This window comes from Populus alba, chromosome 17 (assembly GCF_005239225.2).
Source record: "Populus alba chromosome 17, ASM523922v2, whole genome shotgun sequence".
NCBI classification, from domain to species: domain Eukaryota; kingdom Viridiplantae; phylum Streptophyta; class Magnoliopsida; order Malpighiales; family Salicaceae; genus Populus; species Populus alba.
The window spans coordinates 16,439,430-16,462,182 of record NC_133300.1 but is presented as its reverse complement, the minus strand read 5'-3'; the positions used below and the strand labels follow the sequence as shown (position 1 = coordinate 16,462,182).

Sequence of the window (22,753 nt, the reverse complement as noted above, 5' to 3'; positions counted from 1 at the left end):
AAAAAAATTATTTTATCTTTCAACAATTAATTAATTTGAAATTGAGTTTTGTTATTTTTTGGATTTTTTTTCTGTCTGTTGTCTTAGTTTTATTATGTGGATCACATGCATCTTAAGTTAACCTAAGTTGACTTGAGTATTTTTTGTTGTTCTTCCATTTCATTCTTCAACATGAGTTGGTTAGGAATTGACTTTCTAAATCTTTTTTAGTATATTTTCTATATGTTTATTTTTTTCCTGACCCGAGTTGCGAGTTTAGTACGTAAGTTAACTCAAGTGACTCTTTTTTTATTCTTTTTTTAATTGAATAATTTTGTTTTTATTTTCATCTTTTGATATTGTGTTAATTGGGAAATGGGTTAGCTGGATACTAGGCTTTGTAATTGTTTTATTTTTATATATATATATATAAGGTAATCTCAGTTACATAACTCATATCATGAGTTTAAAAGAATAACTCAGGTCAACTTAGATGATTTCTTTTTTTTGATTCTTTTTTTTATATTTTTTTATTTAATCCTTCCAACATTAGTATTTTATAAAAAAAATCTTGATTTTATTTTTTCAATTTATCCTTCAATATTTTATTGATTTTAAGTTAGGATTCATAGTTTATTTTGGTTTGCTTTCTATAAAATTACTGTGAGATCAAACAAACCTTCTGATATTTGATTGGTCCTCAACTTTGTAAGTGTATGTTTTTGTTATCATATAATGAGATAAAAAATAGTTTCACAAAACATAAAAAGGTTTTACAAATTAACCCGAACTGACTCGAGTTGTTTTTTTTTTTTTTTTTTCACGTTGAATTTTTTTTCATTCTTTAACATTAGATTGTCTAGAAATTAAGCTTTTATAATTATTTTTTTTTTTTTCTATCTAAGTTATCATGCTCCCTTGCTACAAGTCGCAAGTCTTACAAGTTTGTCCAAGGTGACTTAAGTTGTTCTTTTTTATTTTTCTTAAAGAATTTTTTTTTTTCTTTCTCATTTGACATTTGACTCTGGTCATTTCCCCATTTAGTATTTGACATTTTGTTGATTGTTCATTTTAAATGGAAAAAAAAATATTTTTTAGGTTAATTTAATAATGATTAATAAACCTTGTAAAATAACTAAAATACCCTTAAAAACTAGTATTAAGTTTTTTAGATGAAGAAACAAAACCATGAAATCATGACTATTCCAATAAATAGTGATTTCACTCATGAGCTAAAGTAAAAATGCTTCTCCAATTAGCTTTTCGTATTGTCATTGACATATTGCTCGAGCATGCAAGCGTTGTGCTATGGAGAAACTTAGCTACATTTTCTTGGCCCAAATCCACTTTAAATCCACAGGTTCAATTGCTTTTTACCAAGCAATAGGGTTATAAATGGGGGTAGGTTCTTCACCTTCTAGCATATTGTCGAAGTCTGATCTATCTCTGTCTTCCCCTTTCCCAGGTGTACATGTTCTTACCAGTAGAAATCATCAATCAAAACCCAACACTCAAAAAACTTATTTTGCAGACCATTCGTATTCACAACTAAGATGCATACCAGCAATCTGCTGAGGAAAATATTACATTTCACAGTGGATAATGCAGAACGCAACCAAAATCTCCTGGTTATAGCTCACAGAATTGACCTGTTCACTGTTAGCAAAATATTTTTACCTGCAATTAAAGGATCAAGAGCTGACATGCCTTAGCCCCTTGAGCATGAAAAGCCCACGTCCAAAATAACACAAATATACCTTGAACCAAGTCTGTAAATTTTGTATTCAAAGGAAAGATGACTAAAAAGTTCCGAGTTTAATAACCTTAACATTAAAATTTACAAAGAAAAAAGTGAAGAACACAACATCAACAGCAAACTTGGCAATGCCATCATGAGAAACAAAACTTACAGAGCTAAACTAATAAACTTGACATGTTTTGAAGCTCGCTCAACTTCCTGCAAGAATGATTCAGAAATTCTCTCACCTTTGAATTTTACAATAGTCATTGACTCGAGCACTGGTGAATGAGCAAGTATGAGTCTGAGAAATTCCCACTCGATTCTTGTGCCATTAATGCCTCGAATCTTCACCACTTTGAGTTGGTTAAAATAAAAGTAACTCTGGAGCTGCTTTGTCACCAAATCCATGACAGGTTTGGAAATATCTTCACATGGGTAAACCTAAGCATGCCAACAAGAGAATTCCTATAAGAATATCAATTTAAGTAACTCGATTTCCTATTCCATAGACTGAAAAATTGGTATATAAATGTTTACAATTATTTGGTCAAGTAACTCACAGTAACAAGAAGATCTTCCAAATTTGGGGAGCTTCTGAGTATAGAAATGGAAGCTGCTATGCCTTTTAAACTAGCAAATCTTATTTCTTTTAGTTCAAGGGCCAAGAGGCTGTTGAATGGAGTACGGAGTCTTTCTGGCTCATCTTTATTGGCAAGAAACTAGGAAAAAAATGCATGAGAAAACAACAGATAAGCTTAAACTGTTTGTCCACTTCAAGTTCTAGAAAAAAACAGAGAACTGCATACCTCAAGAAATTGATTGGATAAGCTTAGCCTGTTTATACCATGCAGATAACCAAAAACTCTGATTAAAGTGCAAACTTTCCCTTGCTCAGGATGCCGACGTGTGATCCCCCCATTCATAGGTAACATACGAATATCAACACTGGCTAGAAGCAAGCTATGTCCCAGACAGATATCTTCAAATGCAGAATCTATTTTCACATATTTCAGGTTTGGGTTATATATCCTTACGCAAGCCAGATGATGAAGGTTCAACAGTGTCAGCTTCTCAAGAACAGGGCAGTTACGGATTAAATGTTCCAGTGTATCGCTTGTTATGAAAACATGATTGAGCTGGAGGATTTTAAGGCAATCAAATCCTTTGAATGATGAAGGAAGCCTTAATATGCAACCATATAGCTCCAAGTGACTGAGTTTTGGACCGCAGAAAACAGAATCAGGCAGCTTAAAATGCTTAATGACACTGAACTCCCGGATAATTAACTCCTTGATACCTTTCTCTGTTAAAAACCTTATCCATTGGTCTAAATCAGAATAGTTTGGACAGCAATAAGCCGCAAGCTTGAATTTCTCTATTGGTCCATTGTGATTGGATTGAACCTGATCGATGATTTTCCTAATCTCTATCCATCTGGATGCTTTGTCTGATATAGAATTGTGGATGCATTTATCATCCAAAATGAACTGTGAAAGATTAGTCCACTTATATCTCCACTTACTGGATAGGATACTAGTCCTTGCAGCATCTCTAAGAGGCAAGCGCACAAGGATGGTATCCAATACATCCCACGGCAGATTGCTAATCCTATCAATCTCTAGTTGCTTTTCCGTCTCAGCAAGATTCCCATGTTTCTTCATTATCTTTTTTGTAAGTTCTTCAGCTAAATTTAACACATCCAATAATGAGCATGATAACCTGCAAAACACATATGCATTAAAATCACAACGTCAAAACATACAAGAAATAAAGCAAAACTGATTAGGTAACAGAAATATAATAAGAATGATAACATCACTATTAATAGGTAAATTATGAAGTTTAAACAGAAATAACTGATCTAAGCAGGAAAAAACACCCTTCATTAAATCACATGTGCCAGCATGCGCCTAGGAGGAAGCAGGTGAAATTCACTCGGTTACATCAATAAATACCATTTCAGTATCATCTATAGAATGTAGAATACCTTCTCAGCCAAGAGCTGGAAGTTGTATGTGTAGATTAATAGAACAAAAATGAAAATTACTCAATTTGTATCAGCTAAAAACGTAATCTTCCAAAGGCGCGCGCGCACACAAATTTATTTTTAAAAAAATAAGAGTGTTTTTACCCCTGAAAATGTCTAAATACTCACCCATGAAGTTATATTGTATGTTTAACATCTCAGTGACAATAACCAACAATCATCATAACTATCTTCATCAAAAATTTATTTACATGTCATCTAGAGAAAGATAATGGCAGGAAATTGTGAGTGAGATCAATTGAGAAAGTCTTTGATCACATATATCTCTGCGGAAAAACAAAATCAAAAAATTCTTGAAACTCATGCCAGGACACATCTGAGCTGGTTTATCACATTTATCCTAATTAATAGGCTATTTCACCTAGCAATGTAATCTATGATCCATAGAACCAAACCCGGAGTACCTTAAGTAATGAAAGCGGAAACATCACACTTAAAAAGCACAAAGTAATTGCAGATCAGGAGGACCAAACAAGGAAGAAACAAAACCCCTTTTTTTTTTTTTTGGGAGGGGGGGGATTGAAAAAGAACAGAACAACCAGCAATCAATTAAAACCAATGCAGGGGATAAACAACTGATTTGCTTCACATCCCAGACATGCATGCGTTGCATACATGTGTAGTATGTCAACATATGAACGCACAGTAAGTGTATTACATCCATAGCTGGGATGCAACGATGGCAACAAGCACCTCTATCACTGGTGTTCTCCAATCAGTTCATAAGCACAGAGGAGATTCTTGGAGTTTCCATGTAATCGGTAAATTACTAAATGATGAGCAGATAAAGAGAAAATAAACATACCACCTTTGCTGAATCGCATGGTTGCAAAATTCTTGAAACTCATACTAGGACACATCTGAGCTGGTTTATCACATTTATCCTAATTAAAATACCATTTTACCTCAACAATCCATAATCCATAAAACCAAACCCCAATAAGGAATTTGAAACACCACACTTGCTGCATAAGGTAACTTCTCTCCATAGGGACCAAACAAGGAAAAAACATAACTCTTCGAGGGGAAAATATCAAAAACAACCAAACAAGCGGCAGTCGATTTAGACCAACGCTGGGGACCATCACGCATTTTGCTTGGCATCCCAACAGTGCATGAATTGCATACATGTGTGGTGCATCAATGTATGAGACTGACCGCACCTGTATTAATGCATCACTGGTATGCAACTACCGCAACAACATCATTATCACTGGTGTTCTCTTGCCAGTTCACAAGCATAGAGAATCGTCATGGGGTTTCAAATTTATTGGCAAATCACTAAAAGGCGAGCAGATAAAAAGAAACAAATTCAGATTATTTTAGATTTCAGAGGAAAACCTAGATTGTTTGCCTTTCGGTTCTATTTATGCAAATGATCGTGTTACTTGAAACAAAGCAAAAATTTATGATAAAAACTCCAACTATCACAGCCCATTTATTTTCCTTCGTTTCCTTAACAAACAGTCTTTCCTACAATTCTTCCACAAAATCAAATTCAAGCCAATTAAACAGATGATCAAAACACAAACTTTTAGCTTCCTTATCTATCAAAACTCAATACAACAGCGACACGATTTCATCTTACTAAATCAAGAAACTAAAATTTAGCCAATAAGCATATTTTTTCAACCATAAAACGAGAAGAGAAGGGAAGAGAAGAGAAGATTGAGATGTTACCCTTGTAAGAAGACGGTGACCGGAGATGGTGTCAACAGGAGTGCAATAGCGTCCTCGTTTCTGTCTGTATGCCAGAGTGTGGACCCGTGTTTAAGAAAGGGGTTTTCTGTCTAAAAATACGACATCGATCCAAAATTATAACAAGAGCTCAGGTTTTTCCACGCATTGTCAACTGTAAACTACTATTTTGCCCTTAGTTAGCAAAATTATTTAGCTTTGTTTCAAGAGAAGTATGTATTTTTTATGAACCCATTAATCATTATAATAATGATTAGGGTTAAATAGTTTTTAAAAAATTTTATTGTATATTATAATTATTTTATTACTCTTGACGTCAAAATAACATTAAACTTTTTAATGAGTTTTTTTTTCTTTCATTTAATTTTAAAACAGTTAGATTACATCATTGCCCTTAAATTTTTTTTAAAAAATACCTTTCATTGAGGGTTATTTTATCTTTTTGATTCCCAAAACTTATTCTTCTTCTTCTTCTTTTGTCTTAATTGATCTCCAAAGTTTCCAATGATTCACAACAAAGTTTTTCATCCAAATCGGCAAAAGTTAAACGTAAAATTTGGATACAAGCTATTAAAAATGTGAATGAAAGTAATCAATTGAAAATTTTCTAAATATTTGAAAATTACATTAAAACAAAAACGTTGTTTGGAAACTCAATTGAACATCCTTATAAAGTTTGGTTGGGAATTTGATGCTTTGACCTTGTATTAACACAACCTTATTTGGTGTGGCAAATTATAGATAAGTTGTAATTTACTGTAAATTATAATAGTAAAATAATAAATTTACTTTTTAGGACCAAAAATTCAGGTTGCCAAGCAGTGATAAAAAAAATATTTTTACAGGATTCATAGTTTTCAAAGTCAACACGGTTATTTTATAATTTTTTACATAGTACATCTACTAAATTGTCTTTAAATGCAAGAAAATATTTTACCTAGCCTCTACAAGGTGGTGCTGGGGATAATTTGATATTTTAATATAAAAAAAATGTATTTCACATAGAAAATAACCATCAAAATTAGGAGGTATATTTAGCATGTTTTGTCGTGTTAGTTGAAGCGACTTATTAAGTGTTACATGGTAGTGTAGTAAGTGGCCAATAATAATAAATGGTGTGTTGCTAGTAATTATCTCTTTTACTTTCCCTTTTCTCTCAAGTTTTGTGCCATATTTTATTATTTTTTCCTTATTATAAAGTTTCAATTATCAATCTTTCATATTTTTTTTTCATTTGTTTTTAAGGTAATTATGTTCTCATAACTCAAATCACGAGTTTTGAGCATTAGCCTGAATTAACTTGAGTTATTTTTTTATATTTTTTTTTTAATTATTTTAAACCATAAACATTTAGTTGGTTATTAATTATGTTTCATGATGTTTTTTAATTTTTTTTATTAAATTATTCTAGTTTCATGATGCAAGTCATAAGTTTGTAGGGTTAATCCTAGTTGACTTGAAGTGTTTTTTTTTTTTCATTTTCTTTGCAAAATTTTCTTTTTTTATTTTTAACTTTCTCTTTTTATAAATAATCATATTCTTATTATTCATATTGTAAGTTTGATTGGTTAACTCAATGTACTTTTATTTGTTTTTTTTTTAATTTAATATCTTTTTTTTTAAAATAATTGACTTATTGTGAATTCAGTTTTTTTTTTTAATTTTTATAAAATTATCACGATATCACAAAAAATCAAACAAAAATTTAGCTAAATTAACCTAGTCAGCACGTGAGCTGGGACACACTGGGAAAGATCCTACTCACTTTAGTTTGCAACCTGGCTTCATCTAAATGCTGGCTCCATGGGTCACCATGTTGACATTGTGGATTTGAATAAATTTAATAATATTGTAAAGAAAAATTCTTCGCGACAACATGTTTGTCACTGACTTGTGCATTACCTACTTAAATTCACCAATATATAGGACATTCGATAAATGTTAATATATGTATATAAATGTATTTTTATGATAAAACCATTTAAAAATATATTTTTAGCATTTATTTGAAAGAGTTTAAGATTTTTGAAATCTATTTAATTTTTTTTAATCTTAACCCAAAATCATCACTTAAAGTAAAAAAATAAACTAAACAAAGAATTCATTCATGATTAGAAATCAAATTATGTCAACTAAAGAAATACTTAAAGAGAATTGAGTTTAAAAGAGAAAAGGTTTTGAAAAGAAATTTATTTGATAGATTTGGATATAACAGACAAAGAGAGAGATATATGGGTTTTAGGTGAGAAAATAAGATATGAGATTTGTGTTTTTGTTCAAATCTATAGAGGAATATAAAAATTTAGGATTTGCAGTCAATAGACGAAGTCACAAAGAAAAATAGGATAGAAAATAAAATAAAATTGAATTGCGTTGTTGAGGACTTAACAATTTTTAAATGTATTCAACAAGGAATCTCAACGTTTGTTTTTATATTTTAAAAAATTTAAAAGTTTTTATTATTTTTATTTTAAATTAATATTTTTTTGATGTTTTTAAATCAATTTAATACGTTAATTTAAAAAAAAAATTTATTTTAATATATTTATAAATAAAATATATTTTAAAAAACAAACAAAACTACATTCTCAAACAAGTTCTAATAAATAAAACAAATAATCTAACCATCATGTTCCTAGTATAGGACCGGGCAAGAAAGTAGATATCATGAAGAACTAGAAAAACCTTAAAGATTCAATCTCTCCGAGCTTATCCAACAAGATTTTCCGGCGAGTTCTTCCATGAAATGACATGTCAAAATCAAACCTATCCATTTTCGAATAGCCGTATTTCTCTTTTCCTCTCCATTTCCACGCATCAAAATCAGAAGATCACAATGGATGTGATCAAATCTTTTATGCATAACCATACATTTTCCCTCGATGCTTATCGCCTACCACTACAAATTGGCAATTACATGCTCAAAGCTGAGTTTTCAATTCAGTAATAAGCTTTACCATGTCAATGGCTAGGCCTAATCGATGCCATATACCCTCTTGAGGTAAGATGTACGCAAGTTTTTTCCCCTCACTTTTACATGATGCATCACTCGATTCCCAAGGGCCTACTTCCCTTTTTTGGAAAACCTTAAGTTAGCCCCCAAATGGCTGGCTATGCATATCATAATCAGATTCCCAAAAAACATTTGTCTTAATTGATCTCCAAAGTTTCCAATAATTCACAACAAAGTTTTTCATCCAAATTGGCAAAAGTTTAAGAATCTGTTTGAGAGTGTGGTCGTAATTGCTTTTCAAAATATTTTTCGTGCTAAAATGCATTAAAATGATATATTTTTTATTTTTTAAAAATTATTTTTGAAATCAACGCATCTAAACAATGCAAAACATATAAAAAAAATTAATTTGTTTTAAAAATAACTTTTTTGAAAACACGAGAACAACCGCGTTTCCAAACATTTTTTTAGATCTCACCAAAAAAATAAGAGTTTTTTATACATAAACGTAAAATTTGGATACAAGCTATTAAAAATGTGAATGAAAGGACTCAATTGAAAATTTTCTGAACATTTAGGAATTACATTAAGATGGAAACGTTGTTTGGAAACTCAATTGAACATCCTTATAAAGTTTGGTTGGGAATTCGAGGCTTTGACCTTGTATTAACACAACCTTATTTGGTGTGGTAAATTGTGAACAAGTTGTAATTTACTGTAAATTACAATAATAAAATAATAAATGTACTTTTTTGGACCAAAAAATCAGGTTGCCAAGCAATGATTAAAAAATATTTTTACAGGATTCATTGTTTATTCTAGAATTATCAAAGTCAACTTGGTCATTTTATAATTTTTTACATAATACATCTACTAAATTGTCTTTAAATACAAGAAAATATTTTACCTACCCCCTACATGGTGGTACCGGGATATTTGACATTTCAATATAAAAAATTTTAAAAAAAATGTATTGCACATAGAAAATAACTATAAAGATTAGGAGGTGTGTTTAGCCTCCTTACACCACAAAAAAATGATGTTTTATCGTGTTAGTTGAAGCGGCTTAGTGAGTGCTATATAGTGGTGTTGTGAGTGGTCCATAATAATGGGTGGTGTGTTGCTAGCAACTATCTCTTTTACTTTTTCTTTCAAGTTGTGTGCCATGTCTTATTATTTTCCTCTTATTATCAATTTCAATCATCAATCTTTTTTTTTTTTTTAAAGGTAATTTTGTTCTTATAACCTGAATTACAAGTTTTGAGGGTTAGCTTGAATTAGCTTGAGTTTTATATATATATATATATATATATATATATTGTTTTTTTAATCATTTTCAACCATAAACATTTAGTTGGTTATTAATTATGCTTCATGATTTTTTTAAAATTTCTTTTTATTAAATTATTATAGTCTTATGATTTAGGTCATAAGTTCGTCGAGTTAACCCTAGTTAACTTGAAGTATTTTTTTACATTTTCTTTGGAAAATTTTCTTTCTTGGTTTTGCCCTTTTTTTTTAACTTTCTTTGTACAAGTCATCATGTTCTTATTATTCATGTCATAAGTTTGATTGGCTAACTCAAGATACTTTTATTTGTTTTTTTTTTAGTTTAATGTCTTTTTTTTTTCATCCTTAAATAGTTAACTTATTGTGAACTCGATTTTTTTATATAGGATTATCACAATCTCATGATCTATGTTGCAAGTTTTTCAAATTACCTAGAGTTGGTTTGGGTTAATTTAATATGTCATCATCTCAATATTTAAAAATATTGGTTCATATGATCAATCATAATGTCAGTATTTAAAAAGATGTTATTCAATATCCATAAAATTTCGAGTTCATGTTTGCAATGTTTTTGTTTAAAAAATGATGACTTGTAGTGTAGCACATGCCAAAAATATAGTTTTAAACTATGTTTTGTTAGCATGTTAAACTATATTATTTTGGCTTTTACAAATTGTTTAATGGTTAAGACTAATCTAGCTTAATTAGGTAAAAATACCAGTGTTATTGATGTGAAAAAAACACATTAAATTTATTAATGCATGATGATGACACCATATTTTTTTTAAAAAAAATTCCAAACAACCTGCTCCCACTAGACTGTTTAGGCTAGGCCTAAAATAAATTGCACTAAAGTGCACTAGTCTGTTTGACCAGTCTAAATAGACTTATCTTGTGCATAACACCCTAGAGTTCCTAGTCCCACAAGCTACACACTCCATGATGCAAAGTGACAAAAATATTATGTAAATTTTGATTTATAAGAAGTTTAGACAAGTTAAATGAGTTTTTTTTTATAACAAAAACAAACATAACTTTTGATTTGATTGTTATATTAGAATGAAATTTAGTCAACGTGTTTTACAAACCTAATTTCTAGTAAGGTTAGATTACTAGTGTTAGTTGAGGTCCACATTATACTTATATTAGACCTGGAGGTTGCTGTTTCATTTTTTTTTATTTTTTTTTCTTGTTATTTTCAAATTTATTTCTTAATTAGGTTTTATAATTTTTTTTATTTTGTTCTAATTAGTTAAGTTGGTTTAACTACTATTATAACAATTTCATTTTTTATTTTTAGAACAAGTTAAGAATGATTGATATCTAGGTTTCATCAAATGAAATAATTCTCTATAATGTAAGAATAATTTTAAAATTTGATAAAATACTTTTTCCCTTATGATATACACACTATGTGATTTAGAATGTTTGATTATGATTTTGGAGTAATCAAATTTAGAGTTAATGGATCCAAATAAAATATATCAAAAAAATACCCCAAAATAAGGAAAAAAAAGATATCCCTTAGGCTCAGGCTGGTAGCCCAAGCCCAATATACATCAGGTGTCCAAAAAAAGTAGGCTTAGACGAGGTATGAGCTTGGGTAAGAAGCTCAAGCCTCACTCTCTAAAGGGCATGAGCTTGGGTAAGAAGCTCGAACCCATATTGGGTATGCATAGGGTGTTACACCCAAAATAGGCACACGCCTTGTTGGGTGTGCACCCTAGCACCCTTGTTGGCTCGGGCTTTCGCGCCTAAAACCAACATACTCAAGTTCAGGAGTACACTCTGAGCCTAATATGCTTGGGTCTAAGCAGCGTGGGAGCTCAAGCCCATGTTGGGCATGCATAGTGTACTACACCCAAAATAAACGCACGCCCTGCTGGGTGTGCACCCTAGCACCCTTGTGGGCTCAGGCTTCCGCGCCTAAGACCAATATACTCAAGTTCAGGAGTACACCCCGAGCCCAACATGCTTAGGTCCAAGTAGCGCACTTGAACCCATTTTTCACCTATAATGAGCTCGAGCCCAACACTAGCGAGAGATTTTTCTAGAACCCCATGCGGACCACTCAATATTTTATACTAATCTAATACATATGTTTTTTTTTTAATTAGAATACAACTCAAAATGTCATAAGCGTAAAATTACACTTCAGCTCCTCCTCTTAACAAAATAACAAGATTCATGAGTTATAAATACACCATAAATTCTTTAAGTCAAAGGTTCACAATCTCTTCTTTCTTATTATTTTTAGTATATATATATTTTCAGAGTTTATATTTCTAAAATATCATTGTATTTTATCTCTCTACAAAATTAGTAGCTTTACCATCGAAGAGACTCTATATTCATAAAAGAAAACCTTGTGCAAGTAACAACTATTCACATGGCTTTCTAGTCAATTACTTACTATTCAATTACCAACTTTTTTGGCTTTTCATGTTAAATCACTAAACACTCTAACTAAAAAAAAATTAAATCAAATTTCTTAAAATAATAAATTAATTAATTATCCAACAAAATCGATCTTATTACTAAACATGATGAATCTTTTAACTCATCAGGACTGGTTGTGTCTCTCTCACTCTCGTGAGCCCACATCTTATTGGTGCTCAATCATGACAAGAAATTGACAAGGACACAAGGCAGCGAGAGGAGCTGAACAATCTGAGGCCAAGTACTAAGGGTCAGGGCGAAGGACAGCAGCACATCATTTTTAGCAGCAAGTGATTATGGAGGCCATTCAGCAAACATGTGGCGGAGGTGAATCCTAATCCGGTCACTGTTTACCTGGCCGTGTCTTATTGGCTCCAAGAATTTCTTCCAAGGTTTGTCTGAGTCAGCTTCTACTGTTTAAGTGAAGGCCTTGTTTGCTTTGAAAAGTAAAACAAATGAAGCTTAGCTTTGATGAGAAACTGAAGTGTTGTGTGGACCATGCATAGTTTGGGCTACTTTTCATAGAAGCGCAACAACTACAGGTTTTACTCTCAGAGAATGTTTGTCTTTACTATTTAAAAGTATTTTAAAAACAAATTACTTCTTTTTATTTTTTACTTTAAATTAATAATTTTTTAATTTTTTCAAATTATTTTAATATGTTGATGTCAAAATAACTTTAAAAAATAAAAAAAATATTATTTTATATATTTCTAAGTAAAAAACACTTTAAAAAGTAATCGTTGTGATATTTTTAAACAATTTTTTACTAGTTTGATGAGAAGCTTGTTTGTTTGTATCCTCTTTTACATAATTTTTTTAAGAGATGAAAGACATTTATTTTTTTATATAAAAAATTAATGATGTTTTATTTTTTTGTTTGTTCTTTGTAGAATGGTTTTAGAAAGTCAAGGTTTTGGTTTTTTTAGTTAAAAAAATTATTTTTCAACTTTTTTTTTTACCCAAAACACTCAGAACCGTATAATAAACTTTTTTTATAGTCTTAAAAAACCCAAAAAAACAACTTAAAACCTTAAATAAAAAAATCTTCTCGAGGAACAAATCTACCTTTAAGGTAAAATGAAAGGAAAATATTATAAGATGAAACTCTAATTATATATCAAATGTAATCAATTGATGCCAAGATTAATTATTTTTATAGTTGTAATTAGTGTAAATGATGATAATCTCTCTCTATACTGTAATCTAAGAACTCTTTTTTTCTCCTCTAGCAAAAAGTATTAAAAGTGAGGAAAATAAAAGTTTGGTATCAAAAAGTATTAAAAGTGAGGAATTTTTTAATTGATCTTTTTTTTTTTCAGAAAAAAAGAAGGATTAAATTGAACTACTAATGAAATTTGAAATTGCCATTTATTTTCACCTTTTTTTTTTAAATTTTGATCTTCTATTTTTTAATCTTACCTTTTCTTAACAAATTAAAAGCAATTGGACTTTAATTTGGCTTTAAAAAAAGTAAATTGAAAGAAAAAATATTCAAAAACCAAAATGAAAAATACAAAAAATACAAACTATTCCAATCCACATGAAAAGCAAAAAGTTGATGCAATAAAATCACCACAAGAATTAGTTTTTTCTGTTAATTAACCAAAAGTACAGGGCAAGAGAATTTTTTTTTTTTTCATTGCTTATCTACCGGAAAAGATGCTATTCTCATCTCTACTAAGTATTTGGTGTCTTTCTGAGTGGATCATTTGCAAAGTGTGATTGTTCATGCTTCTAAAATTCGAAAGATAATTAATAACCAGCATTGGGTTATTATTTCATAACACAAAAAAATATATTCAATTGAAATTGAGAGAGATAATTAACGTGTTTCTTATTTTTCATGTTTTTAAAACATAAAAAATCACTAAATTATTTGAGAAATAAATTTATTTTATATTTATGTTCCTCCAACCCAACATATTTATATTCATATTATTATTTCTATTCGTTTTGTGTTAATCGTTTCTCTTAATCTACATCATGTCTAATTCATCACAACCTTGATTTTGTTTCGATTACATAATATACCGACAAATAAAGGTAGGTAAAAAAACCAATGAAACTAAGAAAATTAAAATTAAATAACTAAAAAAACCAAACTGTAAAAAAACTCGATTAAAATTTCAGTTTTATAAGCTTGAAATAAAAAAAACCTAACCGAACTGAACCCAAACCAAACTAAACTGAATCAAACCAAAAATAATTACTCCTGCCGACAAAGGGATTGTTTAAAGATCAATTTATCTTGTAGTTAAATCTTAAATTTCCAACCTAGAAAGTATCAGATTTCTATCATAAGAATTCTTTTACTAGTGGTTTTTTTTCCTATTATTTTCTGTGCAATAAGCTGGCCGTTTAATACAAAATCTTGGGTGCCAAGTGGGCTTTAAGAGATTGGGAGAGCTAAAAAGAGATGTAGATAATTAAGTACTCAATAAATCTCAGAGGAAACCCAAAGTGTTCATTAATTTACATGTACCCATAATTAGAATAAACTAATTTGATCTGAAGTTTGAATTAAAAAACAGAGGAAAAACAGCAAAAGTACTGAATTGAAGTCTTCATGTGGAGGTAGCTTATGACTTCATGTAACAAATATGCAATCCTTACACGGCAAATATTCTTTTTGAAGGCATAGAAAACTTTTTTTTTCTTTTTTTATATGATAAAGTTGTCATGGAAAACATTCTAAGGATGTGTTTATTTTTGCTATTGAACTATATTTTTTAATAAATTTTTATTTTTTTAAGTTATTTTTTTTATGTTTTTTGAATTGTTTTAATATGTTGATATTAAAAAAAAATATTAACTTGATAAATTTTTAAGTAAAAGTACACTCTATATAAACAACTTATAATACAATTCTAAAAATTCGAGAAAAACTAATTTGGGATCTCAAAACCTATGCGTATTAAAAAAAAAAACTAATTCTTTTAAAAAAATTACAACACAACGAGATTAAGATTACTATTTATTATAATAATGTAATGATAAAAGTGTTCCCTTAACTATTAAACTTTTTAACTAGGTTTTTAGGGTAAGATATCTTTTTATCATTAAAAAAATTAATTCTCCTAAGAAAGTTATTGAACAACAAGACTTATATTACTATTCATTATAATAGTGTAATGATGAAATTGCCCCTTAACCATTAAACCTTTTAACTAGGTATTGAGGTAAGATGGTCTTTTTACTATGACATAATTGTATTTTACAAATTATATGAGGTTAGATTGATATTTTGTCTTTTTTGTATAGTAAAATTAATAATTTAACCTTGAAATAGAATAATATAATGTCTACTACTCATGAACATTTTTTTTTTATCTTTTTTAATAATGTAATTACTTTGATGTCTTTAAAGAAAAAAACCAATGTAACTCTTACCCAATAGTTTTTAGTTGTTTTACATTGGTTTTACTGTAAATTTTAGGGGTATTCAAAGACATTCCTGTAAATTAAATTTATTAAATATAATTTAAAAAATCTTGTTGGAATAAGCCAACATGTGGATGGCTTTTATGTGTGGAATTGTTTGACCACTAAACATTGCCTTCTGGGACAGCATTTGAAAGCTCTCGATACCCTTAAAACAATATGATCGCACATGCCTTTAATACGCATTGAGTTTGATGCCAACAACCATTTCTTTTTCTTTTTCTTTTCTTTTTTTTCTCATCTCACCTTGAATTTCATGCTAGCCCCTGCCAAACAACAGACCAACCCCTATAATTTCTTTCCCTTCATATATGGTCTTTATCCTTTTGATTACTATTTTTTTTTATTTTGAATATGTAATGAAACTACAAATATTTTTCAATTTCACCTCTCTTTTATATTTTTTTAATCTTTTAGATTTGGCTCTCATTCTCTTGATTGCTAATTTTTTTTTAATAACTTATAAAATTAAAATTATTTTTCAATTTCACCCCTTTTATTTTTTATCTTTCAAATTTGATCATCATTATTTTGTTTAGGATCTTTTTTATTATTATTTTTTTACAATTTCATCATCCATGACTCTTTTTTTTCCTTTCAAATTTGATTTTCATTCTTTTTATTGCTATTTTTTTCTTTGGTAAGTTTTTTAAATTGATATATTTTTTCATATGATTAGTCTCTGGTCCATGATTAGAGTTACCAGTTTCAAAGATTAATGTAGGTTGACTTTTTGTTTATATATCCAATTTTTTTTAAAAAAATATTTAACATTTTTTTTCTTTAAGTTTCTTTCAATTGGGTTATCCCAATCATTTTATTTTTTACAATTTCATCCTCCATGAGTTTTTACTTCCTATCAAATTTGATACTTATTTTTTTTATTATTATTTTTTTTTCAGCCAGTTTTCTAAATTAATATTTTTCATGATTTCAACTTTCAAAATTAAATTGGTTGAGAATTAAAATTTTTAATTGAACTTAGTTTAAGGATTTCTTGATTTCCATAGTCATGGGGTGGATTAATCCGGTTGACTCATATTTTTTTTCCATTGATTTTATATTTTTTTTATATCCTTCAACATTAAATTATTCAATAATTAAGCTTCATGATATTATTTAATTTTATTTCGAATGCAATCACCCTAATATCATGAATTGGTCAGATATTTTGCAGACCCAAATGGGCTCAGATTGAGTTTTTTTTTTAACCTTTTTAATTTTTTTTCTTGATTTTCATCGCTCAACATTTTATTTTCTAGAGATTGAGTTTCATCTTTTTCCTTTTCATTTTTTTTTGGTAGAGCTATCATATTCTCATTTGATTTATTAGGAATTATTCTTCAAACTTTTTTTCCTGCATTTCTTTCTATGAGATTATCCTAATATTTTGTTTATTACAACAAAGTTCGCGTGTTAACCCAGTTTGACTGAGTTTTTTATGTTTTTTAATTTTTATTCAACTTCACCATTGATAATTGAATTGTTTTATAATCCAGGTGGACTCAAATCAAATTTATTTTATTGTCATTTTTTCCTTTTTTTTATTGTTGTTGTATTGTTTTAATCATATTATTGAAATTACAAATTAAACCAATTACTTGAGTATTAATTCTTTTTAAATATTTTTTATATTGAAGAAGGTTTTATTTAGCCTGCGGTGTACTATCTATCACAAGTTTGGTCAGTTTGTTTTTATATTTTAAAAATGTTTTTTTAAAAATTAAATTTTTTTATTTTTTTTACTTTAAATAAATATTTTTTAGTATTTTTATGTCATTTTGATATATTAATATAAATATTTATTTTTAAAAATTTATTATTTTAAATAAAAAATATTTTTAAAAATAATTGCTATTACAGTATAAAACATTCCTTTATCAGCTACCAGAACTTCAACGTCACAACGTCAAAAATTGCATCTCAAGAAAGCTGAAAACCCCACCAAATGTTGAACCCGTTACACTCCACGTGTTTTTCACATGTTACAACTTCCAAAAACAAATGTAAACTAATACTCTCTGACTGCCACGTGTACAGGCAGAATCTTACCCATTACAGAGTGGACCAACAAGGGCTTGACTGTGACAAGTGTCTTCATAAGCAAGCGAGTATCGCAATCTTTCTCTATTCCCAGCAGTGTACTCCAAACCCCAAAATGGTTCTAACTAAGAGCCATAGCAGAAAACCATGTAGTAACTCTCTCTCGACTGGGACCCACTCCAACACTCAAACAGCCACAAGATAATGAAACAACTTCTCAGCCACTTAATTGATGCCACGTGTCACGTCCTTGATACCCTCCTCCCCACTTGTGTTTTTCCCACAGGTATCCCTCATCCTTGCACCTAATGCTCACTCATTCTCATACATAGCTAAAGACAGTACAATTGAGATTGGTATTGGGAGAGAAAGAGAGGAAGTGATGCTGAAGGAAGAGAGCGGCGGCGGCGTTAACAATTGGGCACGCGTATGTGACACGTGCCGTGCAGCAGCTTGCACTGTTTACTGCCGGGCTGATTCGGCATACCTATGTGCCGGTTGTGATGCCCGTGTGCATGCTGCAAATCGTGTCGCATCCCGCCATGAGCGCGTGCGGGTGTGCGAGGCGTGTGAGCGCGCTCCGGCCGCCTTGTTATGCAAAGCAGATGCGGCATCTCTGTGTACTGCCTGTGATGCAGATATTCACTCTGCAAACCCACTAGCACGCCGCCACCAGCGCGTCCCAATCCTGCCCATTTCCGGCTGCCTTTACGGTACCCAAGTAGGGCCTGCAGCTGGTGAGACTGAAGATCAGTTCATGACGCAAGAGGGAGAAGAGACTATTGGTGAGGAGGATGAGGATGAGGCTGCTTCATGGCTGTTGCTAAATCCTGCGAAGAACAGCAACAACCAGAATAACAATGGCTTCTTGTTTGGTGGGGAGGTTGACGAGTATTTGGATATTGTTGAGTACAACTCATGTGCTGAGAATCAATATTCTGATCAGTATAATCAGCAACACTACAGTGTTCCTCCAAAGAGTTGTGGGGGTGACAGTGTTGTTCCGATTCAGTATGGAGAAGGAAAGGATCATCAACAACAACAGCAACAGCAGTATCACAATTTTCCGTTGGGATTGGAGTATGAGCCCGCTAAAGCTGCTTACAGCTACGACGGTTCAGCCAGTCAAGGTGTAAGTACAACTCACTGTAGGATTTACCACAAGTTCTGGTACTCTCAGAAATTTTATCACAGTATCTTCTCTTGAACAGTTTTGAGCTCTAATAAGTTCATGTTGAGATCATTGGGAAATATCTCTAGTCCACAACCTATTTCAACGAAGTGTTTTCTCAAAATTTCATCTCATTTTTACTACCGGCAGCTTTATACATGTGTTAAATTAGTATCTGTCTTTGTTGACAATTAGGTTGCTAAACTAGCTGAACCACTCTGCGTGCTCCTTTTAGAATCACTTAGGTATCTTCCTATAGCTAGTTGAAGACTAGATATTAGAATCTTTTGTGTGTCAAGATTAAAGAGCTTAGAAGTATCATATTCTACCACCCCCACTGCTTGTACTGGTAAAAATCCGAAGGGGATATCTCTCTGCACTTTAAGAGCTATCTTTTCCTTTTACCTTTACCTTTCTCCTTTAATGGATGGAATCAGAGGGTACAAGTGTTTGAGCACTTTTTTTTTTCATCCCCTTTTCTTCCAAGTGATTGATTTAGGATTGACATCATTAACTTCCAAGTAATCCATTAATAGCATAGTGAGTATGATCTTATAGGCAACCGAAAAATATATGTTACAGATAGTGATAATCCAATTAGTTCCCGACAACTTGGTGAAATTATCTTATGGTTCTAAACACTTGCTTTTCTTTACTCATTTAATTAGGTCTCCATGTCATCCATGGATGTTGGAGTGGTGCCAGAATCAGCAATGAGCGAGATCTCAATCTCGCACCAAAGTGCTCCGAGAGGGACAATCGACCTTTTCTCCAGCCCTCCTATCCAGATGCCATCTCAACTTAGTCCGATGGAAAGGGAGGCAAGAGTCCTGAGATACAGAGAGAAAAAGAAGGCAAGGAAGTTTGAGAAGACTATCAGGTATGCCTCAAGGAAGGCCTATGCAGAGACCAGACCCCGGATAAAAGGCCGATTTGCAAAGAGAACAGATGTAGATGTCGAAGTGGACCAGATGTTCTCGTCAACACTAATGGCTGAAACTGCGTATAGCATTGTCCCATCATTCTGAATCCAGAGTGTAGGAGAAAGAAAAAAATGTCTCGTTAGACGAGGCTTGTATTAGTTATTGCTAAAGATGTGGTACTGATACTCTGTTTCTAAATATAATTGGTCTTGATCAATGGGACATGCCCTTGGTAGTTTTGCTACATACAGTGAAGCTGCTGCTATTTTGTAAATGTCTGTATCTATTAGTTTTGAAATTGAAAAAAGAAAAAAAAAAAGGTTCAAGTATGATAATTTTTCCTGAAATTAATTGATAATTGAATGTGATTTAGCCACCAAATATTTGACAGGGGAAGAAAACGAAGTTCCAAAAGGTCACTGAAAGTAATGCCGGGTCCATCCACCACAATCTGATAATTATATGCAAGAAAAAGAGGGATTATATTTACACATTTGCGCATGATTATCAGAAAGCATCCACTGGAAATAGTCAGAACACTTCAAGGCACAGCAAATAGCTTTTGTTTTTAGCAATGTCTCAAACTAAGACACATGCAAAAACCAGAACAGTGTCACTCAAACTCCAGTTGCTACTCCATGCTTTAGAGTCTAAAAAATAACAAATCTCAGCAATTAAGCTCTACAAAATGAGGCTCCCGAAGCTATTCACCATTCTGTACAGTTCATTAACCATAGAGTTCATGTTTAAAATTAAGGATTGAGATAAGGCGAAGTAAACGCTAGTCAGAGGCCAGCATTAGTCGAAACTCATTTGTAGAACTAAGGCTCTGCCGTGACTTGAAGAAGAAAAGACGGAGCCAACTATTCTTGAAAGCAAACGATTGCTTATATCTTGTTCATAGACTCCTATTTTTCAAAATATTCAATAACATGACATACAAATCATGGATTTGAAGGTCTGGCCCTCCTCCTGCAGAGCCAACATATCTACTTTCACCTAGCAGCCAAAAAAGGAAAACAGAGAGGAAAATTATTTACCATTGAGTGCATGGTATATTCTATCAAAGTATTCAGAGGTTCCTCAAAAAGGAGATGGTGACTTCTGCTGTCATGTTGTAAACAAGTGAAACAGAGGAAAAACACAGTATTGAGCAAGACTGGGCTATGTGAGATGTATCTCGGATGATATTACTTCATTGGTGCGACGCTCGATAGTTGATACCTTTGTATCCTATTCAAACACAATATTCAACATATCTACTGATTGTAGACACTTTGAAGTATCCATTTCTGCAACGCCATTTGTCGGGTATCAGTGCTTTCTCTTCTCCACCCAGTAAGCATTGGAAACCATGATTCTTAATTGTTGTGAATGATGCTGCGTGACCGCCCACCACTAAGCAGAAATCAGATAATGACATGCCTAAGGGTAAAGTGACGCGGAGAAAGAAGTTAGAGAGTTTTTTTAACCTCCAAACACAAAAAGAAACTGGAGTTTCTCATGTTATAAAATTCCTAAATCATGAAAAATATTTCAATCCAATACAACAATGAAATAAGAAAAAATATACGCCCAGCCCTTTTCTTTAAAACAGACTGCACTTTTCTTTAAAGCTTGTGTCTAGTGAGATCAACTGTATTTCAGGGTGTATCACAATTTCAAGACGGGATCTTCTACTGTATTCTCAGATTTATAATTCAATTCAACATATAAACCTTGATGATGCAACCTTTTCTTTGGAAATACAGAGCAATTCTTGATTTTGAAATAATGATCCGTAGCATTTTGGATGTGAAATGAAATATATCTGATGGATCAGGCTCAAATAGTTTGTACTTTGATTGTTACCGTACAACACAAAGTTTTTTTTTTGCTAGGTCAATTTTATTTAAGAATCTTTTTATTCATAACAACTCTTTGCTTTTTCATTAAGAGTAATGTAATAAGTCTCAATAAGTGAATAATGCAATATTTTTTTGCAAAATTAATTATCAAGAAACTACTTCCCTTGCAAAGATCATTAAATACCTCTATATGGACTTTTTAGAATTAACATTACCAGCTATTTTTACATGTGTGTAAAAATATTGTTTTCCAAACATAAATTGAGATTAAAAATATTGTTGAGATATATATTATAAGTATTTATTTCACTATTGATTGGTGTTTTTTAACAAGATTGAAGAGAAATCGACAAACCACATCAATAATATAAGCTATATTCAGCTATATGCAAATCTTGACATAAATCAAGTTATTAATTGCATAAATATAAGAAGCCTTATTATTTAGAACTTAACTTAAATTAGCTTGTAATTGGAGAGCAAATAGGTTTTTAGACTTGCTCATATTAAATCTTTGAAGTACCTTTTAACATGCAAATAAAAGATTGTTTTTGTCCATCTTAAGTTTTTCATTGCAAAACGCTTTCTTAACTCTAAATTCAAACTCCGATTCTTCCTAGTATCATGGTGAACAATCCTTAAATGTTGAGGTTCAATTTGGAGATGGCAAGTAAGGAAACAGGGAGGACTGTCCTTAAATGCAGCCCGGAATCCCGTAAGTATTATTATTCTAACAAAATGTGAAAAGAGAATTCATGAAACACGTTTCGTTTCGTTTTCAAATACCACGTTACTGTTTCTCCTCGAAAGCATGTTGCTTGCTGTAAAAAAATAAAAAAAATGCTACTGTCAATTCATATGTTCTCTCAGAGAACGCAAGAAGTTCCAACACTCAATTTAGTTTTGCTTCTTTAATCCATTATTTTTCCCATAGAAAATCAAGGCATACGTAAGAATAAAGGAGATGTTTAGTGGCCTTTTAAAGACGTTTAGTGGGCCTACTTTACTAATTGGAAAAGCAGAGGCCACCCTTTTGGAGGCTACTTCACGCTCACTCCTATTCTGCCGGTGGTTTCTTCATCCCTGCAACTTGAATTTCCTATCACCAAATTTACACAAATATCCACAGATGTTGATATATTTAATTATCAAAATGAACATGTCTTTGTTTCTTTTCG

The 22,753-nt window shown here is 31.2% G+C and overlaps 2 protein-coding genes across 2 annotated transcripts; one reads left to right on the top strand and one right to left on the bottom strand.

The window, feature by feature from the left end:
• Positions 1 to 1,737: 1,737 nt before the first annotated feature.
• LOC118030139 (F-box/FBD/LRR-repeat protein At1g13570) lies at positions 1,738 to 5,606 on the bottom strand. The gene is made up of 4 exons (XM_035034138.2): positions 5,448 to 5,606; positions 2,527 to 3,439; positions 2,281 to 2,439; positions 1,738 to 2,161 (listed from the first exon to the last, which is right to left on the bottom strand). Exons 2-4 carry the CDS (start codon positions 3,379 to 3,381, stop codon positions 1,886 to 1,888), a joined length of 1,290 nt encoding a protein of 429 aa, XP_034890029.1. The 5' UTR covers positions 3,382 to 3,439; positions 5,448 to 5,606; the 3' UTR covers positions 1,738 to 1,885.
• Positions 5,607 to 17,851: 12,245 nt separating this feature from the next.
• LOC118030138 (zinc finger protein CONSTANS-LIKE 2) lies at positions 17,852 to 19,945 on the top strand. The gene is made up of 2 exons (XM_035034137.2): positions 17,852 to 18,766; positions 19,474 to 19,945. The coding sequence occupies exons 1-2, from the start codon at positions 17,867 to 17,869 to the stop codon at positions 19,831 to 19,833; spliced, it is 1,260 nt and encodes a 419-aa protein (XP_034890028.1). The 5' UTR covers positions 17,852 to 17,866; the 3' UTR covers positions 19,834 to 19,945.
• Positions 19,946 to 22,753: the final 2,808 nt, after the last annotated feature.

What these genes read in the sequence shown, in the direction of transcription:
- LOC118030139 (XM_035034138.2), bottom strand. Translation starts at nt 3,381, where the DNA reads ATGAAGAAACATGGGAATCTTGCTGAGACGGAAAAGCAACTAGAGATT. An exon ending in TATCCAATCAATTTCTTGAG is followed by an intron (nt 2,440 to 2,526) that starts GTATGCAGTTCT and finishes TTTTTTTCCTAG; the next exon opens with TTTCTTGCCAATAAAGATGA. An exon ending in TGGAAGATCTTCTTGTTACT is followed by an intron (nt 2,162 to 2,280) that starts GTGAGTTACTTG and finishes TGGCATGCTTAG; the next exon opens with GTTTACCCATGTGAAGATAT.
- LOC118030138 (XM_035034137.2), top strand. Translation starts at nt 17,867, where the DNA reads ATGCCACGTGTCACGTCCTTGATACCCTCCTCCCCACTTGTGTTTTTC. An exon ending in ACGGTTCAGCCAGTCAAGGT is followed by an intron (nt 18,767 to 19,473) that starts GTAAGTACAACT and finishes TCATTTAATTAG; the next exon opens with GTCTCCATGTCATCCATGGA.